Here is a 10201-nt window from a genome sequence, read left to right as displayed (position 1 = left end):
GGTTCGAATCCCAGCTCTGCCACTTGGCAGCTGTGTGACTGTGGGCAAGTCACTTCACTTCTCTGTGCCTCAGTTACCTCATCTGGAAAATGGGGATTAAGACTGTGAGCCCCACGTGGGACAACCAGATTACCCTGTATCTAGCCCAGCGCTTAGAACAGTGCTCTGCACATAGTAAGCGCTTAACAAATACCAACATTATTATCCAGCATTGCATTGGATGTTATAGTATCATTTTCACTGAGGTTTTTAAGAAGGACCCACTGGGGAATGTGTCAACTTCCCTGAATTCTTTAATGTTTAATGTTGGTACCTGTTAAGCGCTTACTATGCGCCGAGCACTGTTCTAAGCGCTGGGGTAGACACAGGGGAATCAGGTTGTCCCACGTGGGGCTCACAGTCTCAATCCCCATTTTACAGATGAGGTAACTGAGGCACCGAGAAGCGAAGTGACTTGCCCAAAGTCACACAGCTGACCAGTGGCGGAGCCGGGGTTCGAACCCATGACCTCTGACTCCAAAGCCCGTGCTCTTTTGCCCTGAGCCACGCTGCTTCTCTCTCTCTGAGTCTTTAGAAGACTCAGTCAGTCAGTGGTATTTATCGAGTACCTACTGTGTGCGGAACACCGTCCTAAGCACTTGAGAGAGTCCTAAACAATAGAGTTAGTATATGTTCCCTGCCCTGAATGAGTTTACAGTCTAGAAGGGACTCAGTTAATAATAATGTTCTTTTATCACACATGTTTTCACTACACACCTTGGGTGGAACATGATATCTGAATTCAGGAACGTTCTTCTGAAGTGCACATCCGTCCCAGTCAAGTCTGACGAGGCGTCAGAGGTACAACTAGACACGTACGTGTGCTGTCCGATAGTGGTTAAGTACCACAACACACACTTTCCTCAAGACTTTAATGAAGAAGCCGTGTGATCTCGTGGAAAGAACACAGGCCTGGGAGTCAGAGGACCTGGGTTCTCTCCAGACTCTGCCTTGGCAAGCAAGTCATTGCACTTCTCTGTGCCTCATTTATCTCATCTGGAAAATGGGGATTAAAGCTGTGAACCCCATGTGGGACACGGACTGTGTCCTGATTAGCTCGTATCTACCCTTGGGGAAGCAGCGTGGCTCAGTGGAAAGAGCCTGGGCTTCGGAGTCAGAGGTCATGGGTTCGACTCCCGGCTCTGTCGCTCGTCAGCTGTGTGACTGTGGGCAAGTCACTTCACTTCTCTGTGCCTCAGTGACCTCATCTGGAAAATGGGGATTCACTGTGAGCCTCACGTGGGACAACCTGATTCCCCTGTGTCTACCCCAGCGCTTAGAACAGTGTTCTGCGCATCGTAAGCGCTTAGCAAATACCAACATCATTATTATTATTATTACCCCAGCTCTTTGTACAGTTTTTGGCACTTAGGAAGTGCTGAACAAATGCTACAAAAAAAAAGAGAGAACTGACCCTAATACTAATCAGCAGTTGTTAAGTGTTTACTTTATGTGCCATCCACCGTGCAAAGTGCCGGGGTAGATGCAAGCTAATCAGGTTGGACATAGCCCCGACCCACATGGAGCTCCCAGTATAAATAGGAAGGAGAATGGGTATCTCATCCCCATTTTAGAGATGAGGAAACTGAGGCTCAGATAATTAAATCGCACGAGAGGCAAGTGGCAGAGCTGGGATTAGCATCCAGGTCTCTTGCAGTCCTATGCTCTTTCCACTGAGCTGTTTCTCCTAACAGTGGCACGATTGACATTCTCAAGGACCCAGGCCTCAGCTCTGCAGCAAATGTTACCAACTAACGTCTGATAGGACCCAACCCGCAGGCGATCTTTCTTAGAGCTCTACTAAGTGCTTAGTACAATGCACCGCACCAAGCCAATAAATATTTCCGCTACTGTTACTATACAGGTGTTGAGATTCTACCTTGAGTCCCCCATCGCCCTCCCAGACTGAAAGCTCACTGTACGTAGGGAATGTGTCTCTTACACTGTCCCCTCCCAAGCACTTAGTACGGTGCTCCGCTCAAGGTAAGTGCTCGATAAATACGACTGACTGACTGAGTCTAACTCTCCTGCCAATTCCTGCTTAGCTGTCTCTCGTCCTGACACTCCTGAAAGGCCTGTTCTGATTCTTCCACCTGCAGCTTGACCAGACCGCTCCATTTCCGACCACTTTTTTTTTAATGGTATTTGTTAAGCGCTTACTATGTGCCAGGCACTCTACTAAGCTCTGGGGTGGATACAAGCTCATCACGTTGGACACAACCCATGCCCCACATGGAACTCAAAATCTTAAACCCCATTTTACAGATGAGGTAACTGGGCACAGAAAAGTTGAGTTGCCCAAGATCACACAGCAGACAAGGGGCAGAGTCAGAATTAGAACCCAGATCCTTCCATCTCCAGGTCGTTCTTTGTTCTGGCTACCCAACTCCACCAGTCCCTCACTGCTCCGATGAGCGAGGGTTGTCGGCTCCGGAAGGAAGTCGGGGTCTTTCTCGGAGTCTTCAACGTGGTTCCCATTCTCATTTTATTCATGTCATTTGGGCTTTGCCCTGACTCTAGGAGACTCATGAAATGAAGAAATGAAGAAGATGTATGGCCTGTGATTACTGCCGAGCCAGCCCCTATTCACTGCAAGTTAGCTGCTGTTTGTTTTTCTTCACAAGGGCCTTTTTGAAGCTGTAAACCAGGAAAGAAGATCTGTCTTGCTGTCACCGATGTGTCGGATTAGATGGCTCTGAATCAAAAGGAGGAAAGTAAGGGGTTGAGAGTCAGTCCGGGAATGGAAATGATTCAAAATGTCTGCTTCTGCCCTGCCTTTAGGAAGTTGCCAATGTAGCCCCAGGTAAACAGTGGAAGGAACAGAAATCTGAAGTGCTAAGAATCCTGTTGATTTGAACCCTATAAAAGACTTGATACAGGATGGTCAGTAGACTGATATAAGTCCCTTAGCCTTTCATCTTCAAGAATCTTCACGTTGGAGTAAATTTTTCCCTTTTCTCATCTCCTCCTTTTATTTTCTCATGCCGCAAGATGGTAGCATCAAGTGGAGTTGGAGTGGAGGAGACAGGCCAAGAGGAAATAAGCTCATACAAGTGAAACCATATAATCTTTCCCACCCGGGACATGGATCCCCTACTTCCTCTCTCCTTCTCTCCTTCTTCCTGGTCACTGCTACAGCTCCCAGTTAAGCAGGAATGGCTGGAGTAGATGTTTCTAGTCTTCCTCACCTCCTGGACAGAACCTAATTTGACTCATTAATGTACCCCATGGGTAATACAAGACAGGAGGCATTTCACAGAGAAGCATGGTCTAGTGGGTAGAGCACGGACCTGGGTTTCAATCCCCGCTCTGCCCTTTGTCTGCTGTGTGTCCTAGGGCAAGACCCTTAACCTCTCTGTGCCTCAGGTACCTCATCTGGAAAACCCCCTCCCCTTCCCATCGCCCGCACTCGCTCCCTCTGCTCTACCCCCCTCCCCTCCGCATTTGTGTGTATATACGTACATATTTGTAATTCTATTTATTTTAATGATATATGCATATATATATATATAATTCTATTTATATTAACGCTATTGATGACCGTTTACTTATTTTGGTGTCCGTCTCCCCTCTTCCAGACTGTGAGCCCCTTGTGGGCAGGGATTGTCTCTATTTGTTACAGAAATGTACTTCCCAAGCACTTAGTACAGTGCTCCGCACACAGTAAGTGCTCAATAAATACTATTGAATGAATGAAAATAGGGATTAAGACTGTGAACCTCATGAGGGACATGAGGTGTGGAAAGTTTGAGAATGCTGCAATTTCCCAAAACCCCTGGTCCAAAGAAAACTCATCTTTCCAAGGGCAGAGGAGGGGGAAGGAGAGAGCAACTTAAGACCCAATTTCCTTTGGCACAGAAACCCACGGAGATTTCTCACTGCTTCCATACCTCCAACTCCTTCAGAAAATAGACTGTGCCAGCAGAACTCAAACCCCCTCTTCTCTTCCGCCCTCTCCCACAGCTGATTTTATCTCTGGCCTGCCCACCTTCTCTGCTGTTTGTGTGCTGCACCTGTTTTCTGAAGCTCTCACTGGAGGTAAATGTCAGCAGTTTCCTGTCTCTGCCCACCCCCAGGACTTCTTTTCAGTTTCACCATTAAGAGACCTCTGACTTCCTGTTTGGTGGGTGTTTTGGGTTTTTTTTTTTAATATATATCTCTTAGGGTTTTTTTTTTAAAAAAAAAGCCATTTCCTGTATTCAGACTTCTTGCTGCTAAAAAAAAAAAAAACCCACAGTTCAATTCTCGGCAAGGCCCCGACTGGTAACATCTCCAAATCTTCTTCCAAATCTTGCTGTCTTTTTATTTTCCCACTTTCCTCCCTATAACCTTTCCACCTCCCCCATCCCACCCCGCCACCCAGTTCTCCTTCCCCTTTTCCCTGTGTATTCAACTGACTTCTCTCCACCTGGTTTAGGGAGGAATCTGTCTGGTTTGTGCATGATAACTTCCTATATCCTTATCTATTACAAGCAGGTATGTACAGCGGGGATGACGTTTCGGAGTTAGATTTAAGGCCTGATCCAGGTCACGTCAGTGAACAGACAGAACAGACTCCTTAAGGGTAAGGAAGTGTTAAAATATCCCCAGTTTAAGTGGCTTTTGAACTGTAGACTTAGGATGCAGCCGAGGGCTGCCCTATTAGACCGCTTCTATATAACTGCTTCTCTTTACTTTGCAGCTAGTTGCCGGTGGGACGGACGGTGAGCCAGTGTTCGCAAACTGTCCGAGGGAATGATTCATTTGACCTGAAGCCTGACCTCTGTGATGCCTTTGATAAATTACTGGAGAGGTCAAGGATAGAATAGACTGAAAGGAGGCTATCGAGGAGTCAGACTCATCTATAAAACGCATCCCATATGTGCGGGAATTTTTACCGAAGGCAAGATTTCATCCTTGTTAATAGGCCCGAACTTAGCATCTCAGTATCTCTCCCAGATTGGCTTGTGTTTAGAGTTTCATTTCAGATACTCCACGACAACTTAGATACATGTTTCCCATTTAGCTTAAGAAATTGCCAACCCCTCTTGGGAAGCTAAAGAATATTCTAATTTGGAGAAAAAAAAAATGTTTCTGCCTCATCTATTTCCCAAATTTCTTCCCTGGTGTTTTTTTATTGCTAAAGTCATTTGCATGAGGCATCATTTTGACTTTCTAAGTGTGCGTCGGCTTTTGCTGATTGTTCCCCATTGGATGGCAAGCACCCTCTGTTTGTGCCATGACAGTTCCTTGGTGGAGAGATGATTGTGTTTTCACTGAGAGAGGATTATGACTTCAGGTGGGAAGGAAGCAACGGGAGCAACAAACAGATGAAGTTCTGGGGAAGTACAATTTATTTTCTTCCAGGGTCCCCAGTAACAGGAAAATTGAAGTCTTGAAAATGCCGGGCATAGAAGGAAGAGTGGCATTCAAACAGGACGTTTTGCCAAGCAGGGATTTGCTCCCTACCTCCCTGCATTGATTATTCATCCTTAAATGCCGTGCCTTCGGTGATCACGTCGTAGAATTTCAAATGAACTCTTCTGATGTTGCCGTGGTCCTCATAACCATCGCTCTCGGCTTTTGGGAGTGCTTAATCCATCCCCAAAAAGGATTTGAAACCCTACCCCAGGAACATATTTTAGGTTGGCGTGTAGACATGGCTTGTGGAAGGATCGTTAAACTTGTTTTAATAACGTTTAATCTCCTATCCGGAATTCCCTGCTGACTTAATTCCTTAGTCCCTCCCCAGTGGATGTCTGAGAAACCCATTCTTTTTCTTAGCCAAGCACTGTTTCCCTGGGGATTTTTTTTTAATGGTATTTAAGTGCTTACTATGTGTCAAGCACTGCTCTAAATGTTGAGGCAGATGCGAGTTCATCAGGTCAGAGAGAATCCCTGTCCCATATGGGGCTCATAGACTATTGTTTTCTCTTTGGGGAATCCTGTCTCCTCTTTTCCTATTTCTTTGAAGTTGGTCAGGAACGTTTTCTTTGAATCACACTTTTTCAGGTTTGTGCTTCCCCAGTTAAGCCTTCTTTTCCAGACTCCCTTTCCTTTCTGCTTCATCTTGGATCCCTTGGATCTGTAATCTTTGGGCGCTTGGTATTCACCCCACCCTCAGCTTCACAGCACTTATATACATACCTCTGATTTATTCATATTATTGTCCGTCCCCCCCTCTAGACTGTAAGTTTAAATACGGGCAGGGAATGTGTCTACCAACTCCCTTGTCTTGCACTCTCCCAAGTGCTTAGTACAGTGCTCTGCACACAGTAAGTGCTCAATAAATACCACTGATCAATCGATTGGTTGACTAATTTGAGAACGGGCTACTTGCTCTGAGGAAAGATAACGTTTCTTTACCTACCTCATGAGTAGCAGGCCTGCCACGTAATATCCTTTCTTATTTTTATTCTTAAAAAAAAAAAAAGGGTGACCTTGTTTCCTTCACTTTTAGGATTTAAACTCTGAGACTCAAAGTGGCCTCTAACGATCTCTTATACAACAGCAAATGATTGGGGTCTTTTTCTGTAGAAAAGAATGGGGAATAGGAGTGACAGGAGATATCATTAAGCAGTCAACAGTAAAGGAAGATCAGTCAATGCTATTTACTGAGCATTTACTCTGTGAGATCACTGGACTAAGCCCTTGGAAAAGTACAAAGACTAAGCCTTAGCCTCAGGGAGAAGACATTTTAGAGAGTCAGTCTGTCTCTGCCACTTCCTGGCCCCTGCTCTTCTTCTCCAGCCCTTCTCTCTGAGACCAGTATCATTAAAAAACCTCCACACCCTTTCTTCTCATCCACCCCAGCTACCAGGCAGGCTCAGATGAGGATTGTCGAGGTTCCAGGCCCTTTCTCTCCCCTCTCCGATCCTCTCACTCCTCTTTCTTGTAGCCCATCATGGCTTCCACTTGGAATGTACTACAAGGAGATGTCTTCACCCCTTCGGGTGAAAAACTTCTGGAAATAGCCCATGTTTGGAAGACTGGGAAGAAAAAAAAGACCGCGGTACTCTGTATCATAGGTAAGTATGCTGATGCGTAGACGAAATGGAAAGTGCTCCAGTGCTTAGAAAAGTGCTTTGCACATAGTAAGTGCTTAACAAATGCCATCATTGTCATGATTAATATTATTAAAAAGTCAGTGGCGAGAGGGATGTTGCTTTAGAGCCTTCGATCACTGTGACTGGAAAGTCAGCAAGGAAATATGGAAGCCACATGGTATTGATAGAGTGAAGGAATGGGCATCAGGAATGCTGACTGGTCACTATATGACTATGACCAAATCTCATAATTTCTCTGGGTCTCATTTCCCTCACATGTAAAACAGGGATAATAAATCCCTGCCTCTCCCTATCTCACAGGAATATCGAGAGGGCAAATGGTGAATGTAGAGCTTTGAAACTGGGAGGTAAAATGAATCAACCAGGCAGTGGTATTTACAGAGCACTTAGTGTGTGCAGGGCACTGACTAAGCAATTGATAAATGGTGAAGTTATTGAGAAACACTGTTATTAGTGATTATGACCATCTGATCTGGCCACCTTGATTTTTGCCTTGCTCTTTTGGATAGTCAGTGTTGCCCCAGAGGCCTGGCATATTTCCATTCTGGATTTCTTAGGAGATCATGCAGTGTTACAGCCCTTGGTTCAGTATGTAACTCAGTTCAGGCAGAAGACGCAAGGCCTGAAGGTCTCTCTCACTTTGGAAACAATAATAAGATTAAAAATCACAGTATTCCAGGGCTAACTATGCACCACTACACTATGCACTGGAATAGAAATGAAGAAGTCAGGTGAGACACAGTTCCGGTCCTGCATAGGGCTCACAGTCTACGAGGAAGGGAATCTGCATCCCCGTTTTACACATGAAGAAACTGAGGCCCAGAGAAATGATGAAGCAGCATGGCCTAGTGGATGGAGGATGGGCCTAAGAGTCAAGGTCTTGGCTTCCAATCCTAGCTTCACCCCTTGCCTGCTCTATGACCTTGGAAAGTCACTTATCTTCCCTCATCTGTAAAATGGGGATGCAGACGATGAGCCCCATGTGGAACAGGGACTGTGTTCAACTTGATTACCTTGTATCTACTCCAGTGCTTAGAGCAGTGCTTGATACCCAGTAAGCGCTTAACAAATACCATTGTTATTGTTATTATTATTATCTGTCCCGTCTCCAGCACTCCAAGTCACCCAGTCCCTGGTTTTTGACTTTCCTTCTTAGTGGGCGCCAGTCTACCTGTGCAGTTGTTCCTGGTGAAGGTGAGAAGGGCAGATCGAGGTGAGCAGTATAAGAGGACTGACAAGTGGCCCTTGAAAGATCTGAAGCTGGTAGATGGAAAGCAAGCCAATCAGGTATTGTACCGGAGACACCTGTTTCTTAAATTACTAGGAGGAATGCCGAGTCCTCGAGAGAGAGAGAGAACGACTAGATTGAAAAGCAGCACGGCTCAGTGGATAGAGCACGGGCCTCGGAGTCAGAAGGACCTGGGCTCTAATCCCGGCTCTGCCACATGTCTAGAGAAGCAGCGTGGCTCAGTGGAAAGAGCATGGGCTTTGGAGTCAGAGGTCATGGGTTTGAATCCCGGCTCTGCCACTTGTCAGCTGGGTGACTGTGGGCAAGTCACTTCACTTCTCTGTGCCTCAGTTACCTCAGCTGTAAAATGGGGATTAAGACTGTGAGCCCCACGTGGGACAACCGGATTCCCCTGTGTCTACCCCAGCGCTTAGAACAGTGCTCTGCACATAGTAAGTGCTTAACAAATACCAACATCGTTATTATTGTGTCTACTGGGTGATCTTGGGCAAATAACTTCTTGGACCTCAGTTACCTCATCTGTAAAATGGGGATTTAAAGTGTGAGCCCCGGCTGGGACAGGGACTGTGGCCAACCTGATTAACTTGTATCTACCCCAGAGATTAGCACAGAACTTGGCACATAGTAAGTGCCTAGCAAGACCTTACCTTACCATTATTAGGTATCAAGCCAGCCAGACCCTGCAGTGTGAATCTATAGTAATGTGGATTATTATGAGCAATGATAATAATAATGACAATATTGTTGAAATGCTTACTCCGTGGTAAGCACTGTTCTAATAGACAAATTAAACAGATCAGAAAGTCCCTGTCTCACATGGGGCTCACAGTCTAAGTAGGAGAGAGAACAGGCATTGAATTTTATAGAAGAGGAAGCTGAAGCCTAAAGAAGTTGAGTGGCTTGCCCAAGATCACACAGAAGGTAACTGGCAGAGCCAGGATTAGAGCCCAGGTCCTCTGACTCCCGGGGCTGTTTTCTTTTCAGTAAACTACATTGCTCCTGAGGAGTTACATTGTTAGAAGAACTGAGGAGGGCTGATATGAGATAGGAGAGGAAATGTGGGTTCACCCAACTGGCACACTTTTTCAGGTCTGGACTCTAATAGGCCCACTCAGAGATCTCGTTAATGCAACAGACTGCAAATCAGCTTCAGAAATCCTTTGGGAATGGACCCACGGCTCCTTTCACTTCCTGTGATTCCGCTGCACCAGAAGAATCAGCCAACTCCGTTCGGACCACCCTCGGATGAGTCCGTTGCTACTGTGCATGGAAGCCACCCCCAAGATATTGTCTCCTGTCCTTCCTCACTGTAAAACACTCCATGAGTCCATATTCTAAATGCATCCTCCAGGGGAACCCATAAACCCAGCTAGGGTGGAGTTGATACCTGGGTGAATTTCAGCTTCCTTAAAAGACGGGATTCATATTTATGAGGGAACTGGAGGCTGCAGGCCCCTGAGTCTTGCAAGCTCATTAAGCAACCTCCCAACAGCCACGCTGGTGATAAATTCTCCCCGGGCCCGGAAAGATTAAGCTATCCAGCAGCCCTCTGTCTCCACTATGTAAAACCAGGCAGGAGGCAGGAAACATACATCACTTAGTGGTGTTTGGACAGCGGGCAGTAAAGTGAAGGGTGACTGGTTCAATAAAGTGTTGGTAAATACGGCTTCATTAGGAATAAGAGGCGTGGACACTTTACCTCCAATAAAGCTCTTCCCCCTTTGGCCAATGGAAACTTCCCAGAGGAAAGTTTCAAGCTCTCCCGTTAATGAGATGAGGACTACAAAGCGAAGCTTCTATTCAGCCATCTTCCCTCTGCAGTTCGGTCCTCTGCCTCCCTGCTCCTTCTGTTGACGTGCCCGTCGGC

The 10201-nt window shown here is 46.1% G+C and overlaps 1 protein-coding gene across 5 annotated transcripts in view; it reads left to right on the top strand.

The window, feature by feature from the left end:
• Positions 1-4388: 4388 nt before the first annotated feature.
• LOC100084604 (exocyst complex component 1-like) overlaps positions 4389-10201 on the top strand; it is an 85204-nt gene continuing 79391 nt past the window's right edge. For 4 of the 5 annotated variants that reach the window (XM_029067748.2, XM_029067749.2, XM_039912405.1 and 1 more), the window contains exons 1-2: positions 6250-7046; positions 8242-8372. In XM_029067748.2, the coding sequence (XP_028923581.1) occupies positions 6923-7046; positions 8242-8372 (255 nt within the window). In that variant the 5' untranslated portion in view covers positions 6250-6922. Of the gene's footprint in view, positions 4604-6249; positions 7047-8241; positions 8373-10201 lie in introns of those variants that run through there. The other variant, XM_029067747.2, reaches the window with a different exon arrangement.

This window comes from Ornithorhynchus anatinus, chromosome 6, assembly GCF_004115215.2.
Source record: "Ornithorhynchus anatinus isolate Pmale09 chromosome 6, mOrnAna1.pri.v4, whole genome shotgun sequence".
Lineage (NCBI taxonomy): Eukaryota > Metazoa > Chordata > Mammalia > Monotremata > Ornithorhynchidae > Ornithorhynchus > Ornithorhynchus anatinus.
This window is presented reverse-complemented; position numbering and strand designations above follow the sequence as displayed.